The sequence below is a fragment of the Pithys albifrons genome, chromosome 5, assembly GCF_047495875.1.
Source record: "Pithys albifrons albifrons isolate INPA30051 chromosome 5, PitAlb_v1, whole genome shotgun sequence".
In the NCBI taxonomy this organism is placed as follows: domain Eukaryota; kingdom Metazoa; phylum Chordata; class Aves; order Passeriformes; family Thamnophilidae; genus Pithys; species Pithys albifrons.
The window spans coordinates 38,544,463-38,566,672 of record NC_092462.1 but is presented as its reverse complement, the minus strand read 5'-3'; the positions used below and the strand labels follow the sequence as shown (position 1 = coordinate 38,566,672).

Sequence of the window (22,210 nt, the reverse complement as noted above, 5' to 3'; positions counted from 1 at the left end):
AATCAGCTCCTGCAGACATACTAGAGCTAATAATTTTATCATTCTCTCTGATCCATTTTAACAAGCATTGTTAAAGATTTTACAAAGCAGTTTGTACAACACAGAAAGATGAACGTCTCAGTTTATAGACACAAAGCTTTCCATTTCTTCATAGCCACTTACTGCAACTATTATCAACAGAAGACCTGAAGTGACCTCCTGCACCATCAGCACAAGCCCTTGCTCCTGCAGGCAGTTTTGATATATAATACTATTCATCACCTGTTCTAATGCCACCTAAAACTCAAATGGTTCTTCCAGAATCTTTATCTTCTTATTCCAAAGGAGACATTACCTTTAGTCCAATTTACACAGAATCACAGAAACATAGAACATGCTGAGTTTGGAAGGGACCCACAAGGATCATCGAGTCCAACTCCTGACCCTGCACAGGACCATCTCCAAGAGTAACACCATGTGCCTGAGAGTATTGTCCAAACGCTTTTTGAACTTTGGCAGGCTTGCTGCTGTGACCACTTCCCTGGGGAGCCTGTTCAGTGCCAAATCACCCTCTGGGTGAAGAACCAACTTAATCTTCCCCTGACACAGCTTCAGGCCATTTCCTCGGGTCCTGTCACTGGTCACCACAGCAAAGAGATCAGTGCCTGCCCCTCCTCTTCCCCTCATGAGGAAGTTGTAGACTGCAATGAGGTCTTCCCTTTTACATCCTTGGTTTACCTACAGCCATCCAATCTCCCAGAAAAGCTGAGGAACAGTTCACACCTCTTATTTCCACTTCCCTATGCTTGCTTACCTTGGTTCTTCTTTCTCTGACTGCTCTTTTTCTTAAAGGGAAAATTATGATTTGTATAGCACTCCACTATGAAAGCCCATGGTATTACTTCCATCCCTTCCAGTATTTGCTTACATACTTTCATGTTTTTGTATTAATCTTTTCACCTTGCTTGAAGAGCAGCTATCAGATAGGCTGTTCCTAAAAATCTTTTTCCTGATACAGCAATTACAGCATTATCCAGAAAAAGCTGTGAAGATAATTGATTTGCAATCTGACTGCTACTCAGTCACTATTGTAGAAAATCTGAGGATCTGTGGAAATAAGATTATGGCACCACTGCATGGCTCTGTTCACATTATATGAAGTATGCTGTTTATAAAGTTTCATATTTTCTTACAATCATACAAGAAGATTAACTCCTTTGAGATTATATAACACTAGTGATATTTCCTAAAATTATAAGAACACAGATACCAGTGTAAAGGCATTATAAAAATAATATAAAATCAAAGGACTAGGCCAAAAGTAATACTTTTTAAAATAGTATAGCTGTCTCATGATATGTATTTAAGCAATGGAAATTAATCTCATCATGATGTATGCAGATTTTGTCTATAACTCCCATTAACTCTAATAGCAGTCAAGTCCATAAATCCCCATGTATTGCTGTAAGAGTACAACCAGTCTCAGTTTTGCATGATTCTTCAATTTACTAACACTGTTTACAGAAACAAAAGCTACAGTCAATTTTAGAATAACTGTTGAATGAACTAGAATTAAGAAAAGACCATATAAAAGCTAAGGAAAGGAGAAGGAAGTAGAGACCACTCATCATTTACAATGTTCGCCTTCTGCAGAAACTGCTAGGTGTGCTGAAGCCCTGCTTCCCAGGAAATAGCTGAACACCACTTGCTAATGAGTAGAGGATCCATACACCTTGTTATTTTCCTCTTTGCTTATGTGCGTGCAAACTTTTGCTTTTGCTTTAGTAAACTGCCTTATCTGAAAAGACTCTAGTGTGTTGACTCTGACTGGATGCCAGGTACCCACCAAAGCCACTCTGTTTTTCCCTTCTGCAACAGAACAGAGGAGAGAAAATGCAATGAAGGGTTCATGAGTTGAGATAAGAACAGGGAGAGATAAGTCACCAATTATTGCCATGGGCAAAATAGACTTGAAGTGGGGATATTAATTGAAATTATTACTAACAGAATCAGAGCAGGATAATGGCGAGTAAAATAAATCTTAAAAACACCTTTCCTCCCACCCCTCTCTCCTTCCCAAGTTCTACTTCCTCCCCACTAGCAGTGCAGGGAGATGAGGAATAGGGGTTATGGTCAGTTCATCGCAGTTTCTGCTGCTGCTCAGAGAGAGACGTCCTTGCCCTGCTCCAGAATGGGGTCCCTCCCACAGGAGACAGTTCTTCACAAATTGCTGAATGTGGGTCATTTTTCCAAAGGGTGAAGTCTTTCAGGCACAGGCTACTCTGGCGTGGATGTCCCACAGGGCCACCACTCCCACCAGGAAAACTTGCCTCTGCTTGGGCTCCTCTTTCCCTGACAGATTGCCCCAGCATGGTCCTCTCATGGGGACAGAGCCTGCTTCGGGCATCCACTTGCTCTAGCATGGACTCCTCCATGGACTGCAGGTGGATCTCTGCACCCCTGTGGACTTCATGGGCTGAGGGGCCAGCCTGTCTCACTATAGTCTGCATCACAGGCTGCAGAGAACCTCAGCTCCAGTGTCTGAAGCACCTCCTCCTCCTTTTTGTCCACTGACCTTGGTGTCTGCATTGCTCTTGTCTGGAGGCAATTTCATCTGCCCAATAGCGTTTTGTTTTATTCCTTCTTAAAAATGTTATCACAGAGATGTTACTTTGATTCCTGATTGGCTTGGTCTTGGTCAGTGGAAGGTTTGCCCTGGAGCCAGCTGGCCTTGGCTCTACAGACCTGTAGGAAGCTTCTGGTAGCTTCTCAGAGAAGCCACCTCTACAGTTCCCACTGCTTCCAAATCTGACACAGAAAGCCAGTACACAAAGCCATAGTACAAAGATATATCCCAAATCATATATTAAAAAAAGAAAAAAGAAAACATTTTATAATACTTCAAAATTAAACCATAAAATTATACAATTTATCAAAGAACCTTGTAAATATCTGTTTTTACACAGTCTTTTTCCTTTTCCATAAAGAATACACAGCATCCTATCAATTGTAGTCATCAATGGCTGGTAGAACAAGAAGTATTATGAGACTGTGAATCAGGCTTTAATTTTCTTTAAAAGTTAATATGATCACAGCAAGGTGTGTTCTGATAAACATTTTTTACTGACATGCCCCTTCCTGTGTCATTACTGCCATTATAACAGTGGGGCCAGACCTCTATTTTTTTTTCTTTTCCTAAATCCTTCTTGATTCTAATACCAACTTACACTATAATAAACCTCAGCATCTCTCAGACAGTTTTGTTTCTTCAGCACAAAATAACCCTTATGACAAAATCTCACTTATTACATGGACCTCAGCAGCAGCAGCCCACAGCACAGAAATTGGGTTCTGGGTCTTCTTTCACTCCCAAGTATTTCCCTTTGTCCCCTCAGCTAGTTAGCTACCTTACCCAGGAAGCAGAACCCTGCCATTTCGATTCACCAGATAGGGATCTCTAAAAAGAGATCTACAGATTGTCACCTTCCTCTCACTCTCCAAATTGCAGGTAATCCCAGCTCACAGGCTTCTCTGAGCCTCTGCATCTTGTGCTCCAACTTGCAGAGACTTTGAGTTTCTCACCAACTTCATCCAAGGCCTTTTTGCACTGTAAAGCCTACAAAAACGCCTCTTGTCAAGATTTAACCCCAGCCAGGAAACAAGTACCGTACACCCACTCGCTCACTTCACTACCAGTGGGATCAGAGAGAGAATTGAAAGGGTTAAAGCTAGAAAACTTGTGGGTTGAGATAGACAGTTTAATGGGGAAAGCAAAAGCTGCACGTGAAAGCAAATCAAAACAAGGAATTAATTCACTACTTCCCATAGGCAGGTAGGTGTTCAGCCATTCCCAGGAAAGCTGGGCTCTATCAAACAGTTACTTGGGAAGACATCATCACTCCAAATGCCTCCCTTCCTTCTTTCCCCCTGCCACCCTGGCCCAAGATATACTGAGCATGACACTATACGGTATAGAGTGTCCCTTTGCTTAATGGGTGGTGGCTGTCCCGGCTCTCTCTTCCCAATCTTCCATACAACCAGAGTCTCCTCATCAGTGTGGCAGTGTGGAAAGCAGAAAAAGCCTTGGCTCTGTGGAGGGACTGCTCAGCAATAACAAAAATCACCTCTATACTACCAACCATGTGTTCAGCACAAATCAAAACATAGTCCCACACTAGGCACTGTGAAGTAAACTTAACTCTAACTCAGCTCAAATAAGATGCAGACTTCTCCACAGTTTAGAAAGATCTCTACTGGCAGGCCTCAGGGCTTAAAATCTACATTTTGTCTAGAACTAAATTTAATCCCATATCTTTCTTTCCCAGAAAAAAAACACTCAAAAGAGGCAGCTGCCTTCTCAAGGAATTTCTTGTGAGAAACTAAGACAGTGTGAACAGATACTGACCTAAAACATTATAAAAAATCATGAGGATATTGAAGATGAATTAAAAATAAATATATTGAACACACATATTCAAGAAAAAGCAGGTATTCACTATTTCTTCTTTACCTGTTTTTAATAAAACAATAATCTTCCAAAGCACTTCTGTCAAATCTGAATTTATCCCCTTGCTTTAAAAAATAAGCAGCCTTTACATTGCCGGATCTTTCAGTCACTAGATTTCTTTTACAAATTAATGGATTTCCAGAATGTAAATGTATGGGAACATATGAAAGCTAATTTATTGGCATAACAGGATTAGTTAAAGAAGATTTCTAGTCTGCTTTCCATCTACAAACATTGTGAGCTACAATATGCAGGATCTCTCACAATCTTCTTTAAGTTCCTCTATCTTCTTATAAAAGATTTAAATCGAATAAGGGTTTAACTACTGGTAGGTATGAAGGGCTAGAATATTGAAAATTTGATGTTTCTAGTCATTCATTATTAGTTCCTTTGCTTGCAATATATTTTTCCTTATTTTTGTGAATGTTATGGACCTGGCTACTCTACAACTTCAGAAAACTGAATATATAAAGCAAATAATTCGCATGTCTTGATAAAATTATATAATATACACAACATACGTGTATAACAACAGTTTTCAAAGTATATATTTTTACTTTACATTGATTAATTATTAATTTTGATAGTTTTACTTCTATTTTTAAATGTTTATACTAGACCTTACAGGGTAACAAGGCTGTTTCCTAGCTTAGCAAAATGTAGTGAAAATATTTGATTTGTGCCTGTGACTACTGTTCTGGTATTACTGTAGTATTACGACCCACAGTACTTGAGAGCTATCAAAGTAAGAATTGTCTTTTCAATGAGTAACCTGTACTTCCACCGGCTTCATCATGGACTTAGTGGAAGCCCATCAACTTGGAATTTCTTCTTTCTCCCTTGTTACTCATCTGTACCCATATGCACTGGTTCACAAAGTTAATTTCTTCATGAAAGGAGCAGGTTGAACAAACAGATACTGAATGGAATTTGTATCTGTTTTATTTAGTTGTCCAAGTGTATTTAGTGAGACCTTAATAATCCCTTAGAGTCCCTGGTTTTCTAGGATTGCAGGAGATGTGCATCTTTTTGAACCAGCAGCCAAAAGGTAGATTATCTCGGGGCTTTTCAAATGTCACTAGATGATGTTTTTGTCTAGCAAAATTGTTCCCTTTCTCCTCAAATCCACATTAACTTTTATGTATTGCCATGGCATACTTGTAAAACCTCTAAAACAACATGATTCTCCTGATAAGCCTCTCTGTGCATTTCATGCATATCAATAAAGTCAACTTGCATCTGATCAAGTTTGTTTAAAATTAGAGATATATTCCTTTTCATAGCCAATTTTATCAGTTTAAACTGATGGAGTTATCAGGCTCTGCTTCTGGACTTGAGCTATTTTGGTTTTACCCTTTATTTTACATTACTTACCCTATTCTAGACAATGTCATATTTGCCTACCAACACAAGGAAGGCAGCAGTGAAAATTAATATGGAATTCCCAAAATTGTATTTGATCTAATTTGGCTGTATTTCCCTGAGGAGGTGAAACAGGTTTTCAGTAAATATTTCTATTAACCCATTCAGTTACTCATTAAAACTTGTCATAGTCTAAGTGCTAATACATAAAATGCATTAATAACAACATGGAATATATGGGAGCAAAAAATCATGTGAACAAATGGATAATCTCAGAAAAACTTATTTTTTCACTTAGCAAGAAGTGTCTTCTGCTGTTAGAACAAAAGCTTCTTCAGGGACACATCATTTGTTTGCAGAAGAAACCCCTAATCTTCTGTCAACTGAGACCATGAAAAGGACCAATGAAGACCGAGGCTTAGTGCATGTTGTTTGTTCATGTAATTGTCATGTCCATTTGCATCTAATCCCTTATACTACTGCTTGAAAGTGCAAACATTTTAAAAGCCCCTGAGCTAAAGCTTAAAAAAGCAATTACACTGAACAAGTTACAAAATGTGATTTTAGTGTAATGCATTAGGAGTTGGAAATACACAGCTTCCATTAAATATGGAAGTAGTATATTGAGTCTTTAACTAATAAGTAGTCTAGCACATGCAGTTGGAGCTGTGACAAACATCATTATGCAGTAGGTCAGTACCATGTTTACTTATTTTGTTTAAGAATAAACTTCATAGATATTAACTAACTTTGACTTTTGATTATTATTTTTGAGCACAGAAACTGAAATCCGGTATTGATACTGATAATAAACTCAACAAAATAACACTAAAATTAACTAAACCTGTCCATTTGCAATGTTTTCATCCTAAGACCTATGGAAAATAAGTAGATATTCTAGCACATTGTGGAATTCAATGATTTTGAATGTTTTGCAATAAAGAGAACATAATCAAGAACATATCTACATTGTTTGTTGTAGTAAATGCCCTACAGCTCTTCATACAGAAAAGCATTTCTCAGAGACGTTTGGCATTAGTCAAATCTCGATACTCTGACACAGTTTTGATGTACTAATTAAATCACAGTTAATTTCTCTTTAGCTGCTATGGTAAATCGTGACAGATTAAGGAGTTACAGTTCATGGTGGATCATAGAGCTTGTTTCAATTGGTTTGCAGTCATCAGCTGAACTGCCATACAGCACAGATACAGGCACTATCCTAGCTGCAGTTCAGACTTACAGTCATAGAATCATAGAATGTTAAGGGTTTGGAATGGACCTTAAAGATCATCTAGTCCCAGCCCTCCTGCAATGGGCAGGGACTCCTCCACTAGACCAGGTTATTCAAGACCTTATCCAGCCTGGCTCTGAACACTTCCAGGGGTGGGACATCCACAACCTCCCTGGGCAACCTGTTACAGTGTCTCACCACACTCACAGTAAAAAATTTCTTCCTAATATCTCACCTAAATTTCTCCTCTCTCAATTTTTACCCATTATTCCTTGTCCTATCACTACAGTTCCTGACAAAGAGTCCATCTCTGGCTTCCCTATAGGCCCTTCTCAGACACTGGAAGGTTGCTATGAAGTGTCCACGCAACCTTCTGTTCTTCAGTCCAAACAGTCTCAACTTTCTCAGCTTGTCTTCATAGTAGAGGTGCTCCAGTCCTCTCATCAACCTTATGGCCCTCTTCTGGACTTGCTCTGACAATTCTGTGTCCTTATGCTGGGAACACCAGAACTGTACACAGTACTCCAGTAAGAGTGCAAAGATGTGATAAAAAATAAAAATATTTACAGATGGCAGGCATCAATTAAGTATTAATAGAAGTCCTTTGCAGTATCAGTTTAAAGAAATCCAACTTTTCCTGTCTGCTCTCACAGAACTGACTATCCTGTCCAGTCCTGTATCATCCTTTTCTGCACTTTCTTCTACATATTCTTTCAAACAGGCATGACTAGAGATGAGGCTTCACCATAAGAATTTACAGATTGCTAATCAAAATGTTAGTACTGGAGACCATAATGTCTTCAGCCTCAGCATTGGCAGCAAAGACCAATTACCTGATCTCCAATTTTTATTTTATTGAACCTTATGAAGCAGATAAGAAGTATCCTGAACCTCTAAGAAAGTTCCCCCTATGGCTAAAGGATTTTGAAGTAAGGTGAAGCAAGTGCAGACCCATGAAGCAGTCTCGTTCTGCAGAACCAGGGTACAGCAGCTGCTCAGACAATGCCAGCCTTGAGGTTACAGACAAGGCTGTGGAAGTCACCACACCTTAAAAGATTATTTCTCTCTCCCCTCAGGGAACCTCCTTATCACAGTTATTTGAATTATGAGTCACCCTTTTGGGTAAATGCCACATGGGAATAGTAAGCCTCTTGCAGGATAAAAAAGAATAATTCAGGCAATTTGATTCTTGTGTCTGTGGTTGCATCAAACAACCCTAGTTGATTAAAGCAATTAATACTTGTGCTCGTAATGTCTATTTCTAAACTGAGATGATGAATACTTGTCCTTCATAAAATACCAGTCAAATTTATATCTTTCCTTTTGATAGATGAGGATTTTTTTAATGAATAATGAGAGACAATTTAAGTCAGACTTTTCAAGGAACAATGAAAAATAGCTTCAATGAGAAATTTAACAAGGATTTTTTTCATCTTAAAAGCTGAAAACAATTTAAACCAATAAACTTTACTCAATCTGACATACAGAATAACTTAACATAACCTTGAAAAGAGTCTATCATTTATCTATCTCCATTTTCCTTTTTCATTTCAACTTTCTGCTATGCATTTTTCACCTGTCTTACACAGAGGATTACAAGTAATAACATTCACAAACTTTTCATATTCTATTGAGAAAAGTAAAGTAAATAGACATAGCTAAGGTTATACAAACTTGGATTGGGCTGAAGTGCAGATAAAGTCCCAAGAGCTGCAGTGCTCCCACCCAGTGCCCCAGGTTTAGAGCAAATATTTCCTTCAGCACAAGGATTCCCCATGCTGAGAAAGGCAATAGAACCATCACTGCTCCCACAACCAGCTTCTTCCTGTCTTTTTGATTTCATACAGGAATCCAGAAAGCAAATTGGTACTACATGGTATTAGGGATATCATGCAAAGAAACAGGGGGATTTCAGCAGTTATTACATCCTCTTTAGAAGACACCAGAAATTCAGTTCTATGAACACTGAGGCATAAGCTTGTCTAAGAATTTTGGCTTACTTTAGTGTTATGGGTTTAGCCAGGTGGGCCTAAACTTAGGTTTTAAAGTTCAGCTAGGCCTAAGATTGTCAGCTGATTTAAGCTGGGCTGAGCTAGCTAACAGCTGACTTCTTCCAGCCAATAATCTTGTATTCCATACCATACTACATCTCAAAGGGTGTAAATCCAGTGTGTGGGAGTGGCTTGGTCAGTTCCATCATGGCTGCACTAAGAGGAGGACATCTAGCAGCTCCTCTACTATGCCAGGCCCTGCTCCTGTTGCCTCTGCATGCATTTTGTTTGCATTCAGGGAAGTAGAAATATTTCGTTGTTATACTTTCTCTTTCTTGCTGAATGTCTTTTGGAGTGCTTATGAATTTAGAGTAATGGGCTTTGTATTAATTGGAAAGTGGGAAATTATTCCTTGTTATATATGCATAACTTGTGTAAGTGTGTGTTATATTGTAGTTCTCTCTTAGTTTTCTCTTCTCTGTATAAACACATGTAGTTAGTTTCAGCATAAACCTGGTTTTGAAAGTTTTTTTTCCCTCTCTCCCTCTTCTCTTCCCTTGGCTGGTTGGGGGGGGAGGAACACTTTTTCTCTGTCCTGGACAGTTGGCGTTTTGCCAGCTCAACCCAGGACATTTAGAAAAACCAAAAACAGAAGCTTCTTTCTACATTGGTAAAGTACAAATCTGTGGCTATGTTTTCATCATGCCATGGTGCTAATCATGGGAAAATGCTAGCAGCTTCTCCTAAGAACTTTTTATGACTCTTGAGGCTGTCACTACCCATGATGAAAAAGAAAGGAAATGTCTTTCAGTCCTTTCCTGATGAGGATTGGGGTGTATGTGTTGAACAAATTAAAATTTTTTTTAAACCCCAAATGCTATGTTTTTCCACTTGGCATTACATGTTCAATGTTTTCATTTGAACAGAGAGCCTTTCTCCTCTCTGCTGAAAATAGAAATTTGAACAATTTCATTCTTCAGGTGTAGTTTTCACTTACTTTCTTTGTCTTGAAAATGTATAAGGTTACACAAATGTAAAATCCTCTAGTGGGAATTTCTCTATACAATGTGCAGTGTTTTCTCATTATCAGTAACAAATGCTTGGCAAGCATGTTTTTGCCTATTTGGCTACTCTTATTCAAGCTGAGTAAATTAAATTGACAAAAATAGCAGGATACTGTATATGGAAAACTGTTTCTCAGGAGTAAATGTTGCATATTGAGGTTCCTGTTGTCCCTTATTATGTCTGTTGACATGATCCTCACAACTACATGTCTGCATGTTTCAAGTCTCCTAAGAGCAATATCGGTACAACACTGGAATTCTAGACCAATGGGTTCTAACTAGCTATTCTAACCTATAATTACTAGTACCCATAGTTATTGGCCAAATTGTATTGCTCACTTCTTTTCCTATTCTAAAAAGTTTTGTGGTTAAAATTATTTTTCATCACCTTTTTTAATGATAAGTGATGTTTTTACTTTTGTCACATTCAGAAATGTCATGTGAGGTTTGACAATCAGTTCCTCTTTCCCCTTTGTAGCTAATATGTCTTTGTTTCTACTTTATCTTTTTCATTAATGCAGTTCAAATTATGAAGACGATCCTATTATGACAAATAAAAGTATAGTTCTTATGCCCTTGTGCTCAGTCTTAATTCTAAATACAAGGTAGTAAGATGCTGACAATCACTTTCATTTAAAAATAAATATTTTTCTCAGAGTAGTAAAATTTTAAGAAAGTGTGCAGCCATAAATACAATGTCACTGACAGAAAGCTTATACAGCTCCAAAATTAATTCAAGAACTTTAAAGCACTCCTTTCATTTTTTTCTGGAAATGCACCCTGATTAAGACAAGACTGTCTGTAGAAGTTAGGATGACTCCACTTGTAATGAAGCTAATTTTTCATAAAGCTTTATATGATGTCCATCACATTGGAACAGAGGAGGAATATGTGTCCTCCTCAGGCTGCTGCATGGCAAGTTATTGCTCACACAATTTTCAGTAAAGAATTGAGGCACAGAAAGCCTAAGTGGTGAGTCTAATTAGATTATATAGGAAAAAAAAAGAAATTGTTTTGACTTCCATTACAGTGGGACAGATTCTCACAGACAGAGAGGGAAGTGGGAATGCTCCTGCCAGGAATTGGGCAGCAAAATATGACTCCATAGAGCTCTTTTTATGCTTCTCATTGTCATTTCAAGGCAAAGTTGTGGTAAGGGTAGAGCTATATGGAGTTATATGAATTGTCCATGGAGTTCAGATTTCCTTATCCTGGGATTTTTTTTCAATTGTCCTGAAATGCATCTTTATTCTTATCCATTGTGTCCCCACTAATATAAATAGATATCATTGTGGCACTCAGCTAAGTAATTCTTTTGTCATTCACAGATGGACAGGGGATTACATGGCTAAGAAATGAAATAAAAGCAAAATCCCTATGCTTGATAAAGCTTGGCTTGTTTTCTCTTTCATTCAGGATTACCGAGTGAACATCTTTCTCCGTCAGAATTGGAATGATCCACGTCTTGCATACAGTGAATATCCAGATGACTCTTTAGATTTAGATCCATCCATGTTGGATTCAATTTGGAAACCTGATTTGTTCTTTGCTAATGAAAAAGGTGCGAACTTTCATGAAGTTACAACAGATAATAAATTGTTACGGATTTTCAAAAATGGAAATGTACTTTATTCCATCAGGTGAGTCTCTAATGAAATGATTTTTTCAGATAGAATCTCAAAATTATATCTAAGAATTGCTAAAAGATATATTCAGTTGCTAGTCATGCAGAACTATCATCTGTGAGTTCTGAATACAGAACTTTGTCCACATTACTGTTCATTGTTAATATTAAAATAGAAAATGATCCTTCTTAAGGCTTGCACATAGTAAAAATAATAAGAAAAGTATCTTTCTTTTTTTAACATAGAAGTATTGAGCCTAGAGAAACTAGGAAACTGCACAGAGTAAACAATACTCTAATATTATAATCTGCCTTGGCCTATGTATGAGTTTCACAATCTGTAGCTTCCAATGTCATGGCAATCCAATATTATTTCTCTTTCACCTTTTTGGATATTGCAGTTGCACTTCAAATAGAAACATGATCTTTTTGAGGAAGTATGACATTTAAAGATTAGTCATGTGTTGAAATTAGAGAGAAAAGTACAAAGTTAACTTTTGAAAAGGTTTAAGAAGCTATAAGCAGCAATCACAAGTATTAACAAAATGTAGTTATCCTCATTTTTTTCTCGCCACTTTTATTAATTCAGATACAGACATCAGTAGGCATTTTACCACTGTCTTCAAAAATCCAATCTAAGGAGAAATACATTGGATATAATTATGTTAAAGCCTCATCAGACATGAGATATATTTTGCATTGAAGCAGTGCAAAATGTTACACTTTTTGTAATTAATATACTATTGCCTACTTATTGCTTTGCTTTGCTTGCTTTTATGACACTGAATGGGTAATTAGACTCTTTGAAGAGACATCGGGAATCTGTAAAAGAGTTTGTATACTAGAGAAGAAGGAAACATTTGTGATTGGCATGGAAGTACCAACAGCAACAGAGTTTCATTCGTCCCCCCTTCTAATGCAAGTGGGCAGCACCTTCTCAAGCTGACATGGCTAGAAAGGATTGGATGAAAATTCTTGTGAGCATTTCATATCAAAAAGGAGGTTATTCTGCTATGCTGGGAACATACTGAGTCTTCAGTGTCACAATATGTATTCTATCACTAGAAACAGTTAAAAGGTTTCCTTCTCTGGATTCAAGGAGATCTAAATCAATTAGATCCAGAATGCCTGTCACCCCAAGAGGCACTGACAGCTGTTCCACTCTAATCAAGTAACTCCTCCCCTTTGTACCTAATCCTTCTGGGTACATACAACACAGAGCATAGACCCCACCACTCAAATTAAGAAAGTTTGGATTGCAACTTCAGTGGATTCAGACCAAGTTTGTGGCCATGTGAAATGGGGGAAAAGAAGCCAAACATGAGAAATATTATAATATTAAATTATAAATGCAAACATTGACTGTGATGAAAGCAGATATCAGAGATTGCCTCTGTTTCTTTGAAGGCAGAAAGTTTATGTTGTCATGATTTAATTAAAAACTATTACAATTTCTGAAACAAATTTAAAATCATATTATTGGCATCTAATTTAGTTATGCGCATTTCGGTCAGTTAAGTTTTTGATGAATAGAGATATGCTATTGCTAATGTGCTGACATTAAAAGAAAAAAAAAACAGGAAAAAAGTATTCTAAATTTGCTTTTTTCTTTCATTCCCTAATGTCTCCTTCTTCCCTAATTCCATTGGAACAATTCAGACAAGCAAATAATGGAAGGTTACAGTGCCTGATTTAATGAATTCTTAATATAAAATACTAAAATATTTACTGAAGCACAAAGTCTGGATGCCTCTTCTCTGAAATGACTTGCTGCATTACCAGCCTACTTGTTAGATTTTGCATTTGGACCTATTTTTAATAGCATGGTAATAGGGCCTGGTTCTGATTTTCCTCCTCAGTCTTCCCCCCAGTCCCACCCACCCTCTAGCAGCTTTGTCACTTGCAGGCTAAACAGAAATTACAGCTATAACAAATCAAGAAGGTTTGGGCATAAAAAAAAAAAAACAACAACTAGGTAAAAGAAATACACAGCCAGTCTTGCTGCCTACTGTCCACTTCCCTTTAGACCCAATGACAAAAATGGAGGAGTGGGTTTAAGAGATGAAGATTACAGCATTAACGTGCTAGAAAAGCCTTATGTGTAAGTACCTGAATTCAAGCTCCTCAGGTTTTTTAGGACATTCTATCCACCGAACTGGTTCATGAAGGTACAGTCATAGCCATGAATGATGAAGAGATACCTAAACATGCCCAGTGGGGGAAAACATGCCTTAAACTCTTACATACTTCTTTCTCATTCCATTGAGTATAACTGCAAAAATAAATTAGTGTATTTTTGTAAAATGTAAAAATACCTCATTTGCCCATACGTTGCCAAGTATTTCACAGAGTATATCAGGAGTAATGTGAAACACAGCTGCAGTTCAAAAATACAGGCATATTTCAGTCCACCATCAGTATCATAAAATGCTACCTCAAATCTTTCTCGTGACATTTAAACATCTTATTCTGGACACCACCACATAATTTCCTTTGCCATCATGATTTGCAGTTGACATACATTACAAAATTCTTGAAAATTTGGAGGTAAATTTTATGTCAAGGATTTGAAATACTGGAACAGTACAATAATTCTGTTGGTAGCACAAAAAGGCACTCTTTTGCTGCACTCCTTTAGGCTTCTCATAAAGTTAGGAAACCATCCTGAAAAATTTTTTTTTCTGAAAGTCTGTACTATTTTTTTCCATGTTGTCATACTAGGCTGAGTGAGTTAAATGGGTTCAGCTAATATACATTCTTTTTGATAGCTTTCAAATGAAAACATTTACTCCGCTTCTAATTAGTTCGAATGTATTAATGCATTCTTCCTGCACAGTTCTATGGCATTTTGGTGGTATATTTTTAATGGGTTTTTGTGTTCTTTCAGATTGACTTTAATACTGTCCTGTCCGATGGATCTCAAAAATTTTCCAATGGATGTGCAAACATGTATAATGCAGCTGGAAAGCTGTAAGTTTGCGTAATGTATTATCGTATAAATACTTTTGCAGGGATTGCAACTATGCAGGAGGTAGAAAAAACCTTTGTAGTGGTACGAGAGCAAATTTTCAAAATTCATCTTCTATTTTATCAAAAGAATTTGTGAATTATACATGATTTTCAGAGGAAGAGATCCTTTCATCCTTAATTGTACTGGTAATCAACAGCTTTGTGAAAATCTGAAGTTAACACTAAACTTAAGTGCTCAGTGACAGTTTATATAAAATTTCTGTATATAGGGTTTCACCATAATTTAATAATATGGAAGAGCATAAAGAAAACATAAGAATAACTTAATTAGGTGATTTATGTGATTTCATATGAAAAAAATTAGCACTTTCTAACCTGTCATATATTGTACTTATCATCTCCATCATCTTCCTTGGTGTCTTACTTCATAAGAGAGGATGAAAAAGTGTAAAGAAGCTATGCTGTTTCAAGGCACATACACACACAGAGACAAAAGGATAAATCAACTATTCTATCTGTTGTTATGACCTGAGCTAACAAAGGATGTGTGAGGAGGAAGGCACGACGAGCATTAACTTTTCATTTTCCTTGTGATATGAAGTGTTTGGGAATTTCCATTTCCCGTAAAATGAGAGGACTTTAAAAGAGAGTTCTTGCAGAAAAGTCCTCTTAATGATGCGTAGAACAAAAATAAAATAAAGCATCCTTTGAAAGATTCCATCAATCTGAAGTTTGTGAAAATTAATGACAGAGGCAAAACAGATTAAGAAACATCCATCTAAAAGATCTAGACTTATCATTCTACTAACTGTAAATATTTCAAAATATTAAAAATAATTCTGCATGTAGAGTGAACATACTGGATTATTTGAAGTGTATTACAGATGAGAAGTACAACACGTGTAATTTGATTAAAGTATTTCTTGACTTCTTCTTTTACTAGAGCAAAGTAGAATCTTGGGAAGGTAATTATCAGTCAGTATGTCAGAACTGTTCATTGCGTGAATAGTGGTATACTATGATAAAAAAATTCAGGGTGATTATAAAAGCCAGATCTATCTTTTATTACAATGGACAGATGGTAACTTTATGAAGCAGGCTTTTAAAATAAGAACAATGGCTGAATCTGACAGCAGAAATTTTCTTGACAAAAATTGAGAGATCTGCTGCAAATGTCAAGGAATTTAGGAAAATATTACACATATCTAGGCTTTAAGTAAAACTCCATATTCAACCCAAGCAGATGATCCTAGTAATAGCGTATAGCACCTGTATTATTAAGGTGACTAAAAAAAAAGGTTAATATGAGGCAGTTGTATCAGAGTACATACTGGTGTCAGGTATATTTACTTTATACAATTATACTTTAAAGAGGGAGCATCGTAATGTATGACTGAACAAGCAAAAGTCACATTTTAAAAAAAATGTTTAAAAAAGTTTTGTAATTTTTGCTGTAACAACTTCATAAAACTCAGCTGCATTTTTCCTCTTTTTCAGCCATTGTGAGGACAGGTCAGACTACAATTGAAGATTCTTGAAAAAATAGGCATCTGTTTTGTTTTATAGAAACCTCACAGGAGACCACATTTCCCCTAAACAGCACCACAGGGAACCAACATTCATTAGCTGAATAGCTCTGTAGATGTTCTACTGTATTTTGCAGCAGAACATTTTTCACTGAAGTTTTGTTTTTAATCATTCCATTCAGTGGGAGTAAATTCCCAGCTGCCCATTCATATAGTAGAGAGAGAGAGAATGCTCAAAAAAGAAGATCTGAAAAAAATACAAATGAATGCTTCAAAGTCTTCTATTTGCAGAGAAGGATCAAATTTTGTTTCTTAAGGAAGTCACAAGTAATAAAGCTTTCCCTATATTACCTTGTCTCTATTCATTTCACCTGTAATTTCAGGCATCAAAAAAAACAGAGACTGAAAAAAGAAAGTGGCCTGAGGCAGAAAGTTTTGAAGCATGTGGGAGCTCTGGCTATGCTTACATGTCTGATAATGGAATAACCAGTTAGGATAGCCAGATCAAGGCAGCAGTTCCCTGAAATTATTTGGGACAGATCCAAAGCAGATAGGTACAGTGACATAGGTTCCAAGATCCTAGACTCTCAAGAGCAGGAATTCACCTTCCATAGCCAGTTTCCCTGTAGAGGAAGGACAGGAAAGGAAATAGATAAACTGGAAGCATTACAAAAAATATCTACATGCTGGGCAGGAGAGTAACTAGATAAAAAAAAAGTGTGAAATCTGACCAATCTATAATAAATAGAAAAGGATGAGCAGAAACATTAAAATTCCAGAGTCTCTGGCTAAGAAAATGTATCCAGTTCTATTTAAAACTACAGAAGGGAAAAGGAGGATGGGTGCATTTGGCATTTTCCCAGGCATCACATCAAATCTCCTGAGGCAGGAGCTGACATAATCCTGAGAGCCTGAATGCATCCAAGCACCTCTAATTTCTAGGCCACAGTGTCATACTCTCGTGTGGCTCTCTGACTTGCATTTTATGGTGCACAGTGAGACAATGTAAGAAGAGGGATCAAAGCAATAACCCTAGTGGTTATTGCCCTGTCTGGGGAAGTGGAAGACACTTGGTTTCAAAACTGAGAATACAGTCCTCTCACATCCTGAGTAAATGATCTGACCATCAGACCGTGGTTAAAAATCAGTGTTTGCAGGAGCTTACAGATGTTTCTTTAAAGTGGTGATCATAGCTGGTGTTGCCACTGAGTGCCAAGTTGGTTAGGACATTGTGCAAATATGAATTTACTCATCTTACCACCAGATTGCAAAGACTGACAGTTAAATGTAAAAGAGAGATCTTAGGTTTTGCCTCTGCTTTAAAAAATAATTTCTTCTATTACTAGACACTTTCCTTCAATATCAATACTTTTGTTCCAGCACAGAAAGGTCTAAGAAGAGAATTCATGTATAGCTTTTCTTCCAAAATGACATTTTTATTTTTGGCTGGCTCATGTAGTTTTTTCTGAGATCAGTCTAAGCAGCTGTATTTGCCCCTAGTAAAAGTAATTCACTTGCATCATGAAGTGACTGAAAAATATTTGGGTGGAAATGTCTTTTATTTTTAAAGGATTTATTTTACCAAATGGTTTCAGCAACTAGAATGAGCTGCTTTTGTATCTTAGAAAGGAAGCAAATGAAAATGCACATATGAAATAATCTCTTCTATTTTCTTTGCCTTACTACAGGGCAGCCTATAGGCATGTTAGATAATTTTAGCTTTATTCTGCTTGACTAAGATACAAAGAAATGTCAGCTAGATACATACTTATTTCTGTGGCCTATCTCCCAGGAAAGAAGTGGTTTTCTTTCATATGCCAAGGCTTCTCTGTCTTTTATAAGTTTCACTTTTATCTCACAGCATTCCTTTATTCATATGTTTGAATTCTAATTTTATGTGACATTTAATCTTCCTGAATTTTCAAAGAATAGTGAAAAACTAAGTTACAAAAGAAATAATATACTATGAAAAACACCTGCTTACCTCCTAATTTTAATTTGATGCTTATTATCAAATTAAACAGTGGTCTTTATATTTTCCATTTTTATTTATGAAGGCTTTTTAGTCTTTCTAAACAATCACACTCCTGTATTTTGGATTGTTAAAGAAAATTCACTCCATACTACATGATGCTGAATGCACAATTTCTTTCCCCCAATCTCTAAACTGTTGATTGTAAAAGGGGAAAGATGTGTAGGCAGACTACAGTAGTACAAACTAATGCATTACAGAAAATGTTGTACACATTATTCCTTTCCAACAACAGCACAAAGACACCATAAGAAAGATGAAAGAACTGGAGTGTATTTCTTATCTGCCAGGAAACCTCAGGCATCTATTTGAGTGACAGAAATTATGGACAGACTAGGTCAATGCCTGCCTGTGCCAGAAAATGTAGAAACCATACTGCTTCTCTCCTTTCCATTTCAGTAGCACAAAACTTGTCAACAACTCATCCTATGGTTTTCACTCTGCAGACAGGTGACACTGCCTATTGTCCCTATCTGAAGTGAGACCTAATACACAGCTACAAAGATCAAGATACTTGTAGTCTTCAACTCCTGATGAATGCAGGATGAAAGGGCAATAGTAACTGTACAAGTGCTGCTGAACATACAGAAACTAGTATAAAAGTGACAACTGAAAATCTAGCAAGAAGATGTGCTGGAGTGCTGAGCCTAAAATGTTATTCTTTGCTGAATTTCAGGCTAAGAGGGATAAACCTATAATTCCTAAGGGAGAGATTCCATCAGAATGACTTGGAGGGCAGTGCAAGGGGCAGACTCTTTGCAAAACAGCTCAGAAATACATAGAATAAAATCCTGTTTTCCTGAAGCTCCAGCATAAATTTAGCCTTGAAATGAAACACAGCTGATTTTTTAAGCTAATATTTTTAGTGCATATGGTAGAATAATTTGTTTTAACCTCAAGCCAAAATCAGATTTGATAGTTCTGTCATATCTTTCCCCTGCTATGTTGCTTGGAATTCAGGGCACAATTCATTCTGTCATGCTCTTAGAAACAGTAATGTCCAGGCAGCCTATTCTGGAGGCAAACTGCTGGGATGTCTAACAGTAGAGTAGTGAAATAACTCTAGTCAACATGACTGTAGTCCTTGACTCAGCTGGATATCTAAAGAACTGCTTGGTTTGCTGACTAAATTGAATGTTACTTTCGGACTTGCACCTTACTAAAAATTAAAGAAGTGAGAACGGAATTTAGATAAATCACTGAGATTAAAAATTAAAAAATAAATTCTGTAGTTGAACCAAACTCTCTTTTAAAAACATGCTAGATATTCTGCTCAGTTGTTTCTTGCTATCTCTGTATTTTTTATTGAACATGGGGGAAAGAGGTTTTAATATACCTGTAGGGATTATAAAATGACACAAGGGAAGCACAGCCTTTCTGTAATAAAATGGAATGAGCAGAAAATTTACAAGATATATTGGTATTCAGCTGTATCGCAAGTTTTCTCGAAACCTTTATTCCTCATGGCTTCGAAAGTCATGCTAAAGGTGGTTAAAAGGAATGAACTTAGCAAATGAGACTGTGTCAGCAGATGTAAAAAAGGAGCTCTCTTGGAATTGTGAAGACAATGGTAGTTCAAAGGTATGGAGTCTCTGAAGGTGCAGGGGAATTGTCTGCCTTGAATAACAAACTTCATTTTTCTGTAATGGTGTAGTCCTTGGATAAGCAGGAGAAGAGATGTTTAACGCTTCAATAATCTTCAAGACAAACTTGTTGGATGTTCACTGTCTCACCTGTGAAATAATGGGCTTAATAATGCCTACCACTGATACTGAATTAGCTAAGATAAAGTCTTCCTACTCTTAGCATGCATGCATAAATTGATATAAATAGCTTGCTTCTAATAAGTTCTGTAGAGTCATGTGGACTCATGTGGTTCAAATGGAACCCTATTTGTTTAAGGCAGGCTTTGTTCCTATACTTTTAAAACCAGATGAATGAAAAGGTGATATTTATTATTAGTAATAGTGCTAAAAACCCCACAAATACGATCTAATTATTTTTTTCAGGGACTTAATATAAGTGTTGATAACAATTTGTCAATGCCATTTTTGAAAAGCTAAGTTTTCCTGGGAAAGATGACTCAGAAGAAGGGAAAAGTTTGGGTTCTTTCTTTTCCAAACGCTACTTATTGCCTTTGATACTTAGAAATATTTCAGCAGGACTGCTCTTTTCCAGCAGGATCACTATTTTTCCCTGAAATTTTTCCTGAACCTGTAATAGAACATGCTGTAAATTTTCATGCTAGCTGGAAAATCTTTAGTGCTGTTTAAAGGCTGGAATTAATATGTCTTTCCTGCCCACCATCTGTCAGTTTTGTATAGATAAATTAAATAAACTATCACCACCATTTCATTTTATTTGATTTCCACATATTTAAAACCCTGCATCAACTATCCCAGGCACAAGTCCTGACAACCACTTTTCAGCAAGGCCTTAACTTTTCCGCCTTGGCCCTCCATGAGTGTGACCACACAGTTTTACTTCCATTTTATCACACTTCTCACCATCTCTGTGGCAGATCATTTTCTAAAGTAAAATTTCTGTAGACCAAATCCAAGATTCCTAATTTTTTCAGGCCCTCTTCCCTTCCAGATAATTGTAATTTCTACTTTGGTTGTCCATTCTTCATATTCATCTCAGGCAGAGCTCTCAGTCTCCCAGTACATGCTTCTCCAGCTAATTACCTTGAATGACTTCAGGCTCCTAAAAATTATAAATCCCTTTAAGAGAGCTGTTTGCACAGAGGATACAGTGCCATGTATTCATCCAGTTCTTGAGTTTTCCTGAGAAATACTCCCTCTGACAACCTTCTCCTCCAGGGATGATATCTTTTTCATGTAATTGGCCACTATTACCACTTACTTTTGCATTTTAGATGAGCAAGACCTCAGACTTTGGGTTAATACAGTATTAACATAACCTAACCAGTCCTGTAATTCCTTAATACCACTGTTCAACATAACAATGTTGTTTTTTCTGTCCTTTCTTTCTAATCCTATGATGATGCCACTTAGATTTTGTGTGATTAGTAACGCGCTTATAGAATTAAGTACAAGCAAGTACTTGCACAGCATCCAGACAAAAAGAAATATATGGATAATCACTCGCTTCTTCAGCCACAGAAGCTGGTTTGTATCACATAAAACACAATTTGGCAACTCTACTTCCTTCATGAACTTTCATGCATTCATGCATTGCAAACTCAAACCTTAGCACACTGAATTTCAGTGACAGAACTCTTTACTAACGCACATGATTTGCTTAGGTTGGCCTGGTCCTGCAGAACATGCTAGGTAAGCATTGCTTTCAGCTGTTTATGTAGAATTAAAAGGTCACTATTCAGACCAGCAATTAAAAAGTGATCTGCACCTTCATGAATATGATTGTCCTTTTTTCAATAATAAAATGTAGCCACTAAGACTTTCCTATATAACACTGTATTTCCCAGCAACTTGTTATAAAAATATCTGTTAGCAACTTATAATAGTCATCAACACTACCTCATAGTCAGAAGACTTCTGTTTCAGTGAGAGGCTGAATATCATGTTGGGTTGCAGCAAATGCAAATAAGTAAGAGATACATATGCTCTGTTCACAAAGCAGCAGCAAGAGACATAACATAGTAAGACTGAACAACGAGAATTTACAAGGAATGTAGCAAAATTTTATCCTGAAAGGCAAACGTGCTTAGAAAGCAGATTCACAGCTTTTTGTTCTGGACACATAGACTGCCTTCAGGGATACGTACCACATTTCCTATGGAAAGCAGAACACAATTAAAGCAAGTCAGAGAGAGAAACATCTTACACTCAACTCTTCTCCCAAGAAGTCAGAGCCAAGCACTTATATCTACTACAGAATAAGTCCCATGCATCTATAAACAGAGTAAACAAACATTTAAAGTTATGTACTACCCTC

General features: G+C 36.9%; 1 protein-coding gene across 5 annotated transcripts in view; it reads left to right on the top strand.

Moving 5' to 3' along the window:
- The window catches only part of GLRA3 (glycine receptor alpha 3), a 94,475-nt gene that overhangs the window by 39,654 nt on the left and 32,611 nt on the right, over positions 1 to 22,210 (top strand). For 4 of the 5 annotated variants that reach the window (XM_071556259.1, XM_071556260.1, XM_071556263.1 and 1 more), the window contains exons 4-5: positions 11,554 to 11,777; positions 14,649 to 14,731. In XM_071556259.1, the coding sequence (XP_071412360.1) occupies positions 11,554 to 11,777; positions 14,649 to 14,731 (307 nt within the window). The remainder of the gene's footprint in view (positions 1 to 11,553; positions 11,778 to 14,648; positions 14,732 to 22,210) is intronic. The other variant, XM_071556261.1, reaches the window with a different exon arrangement.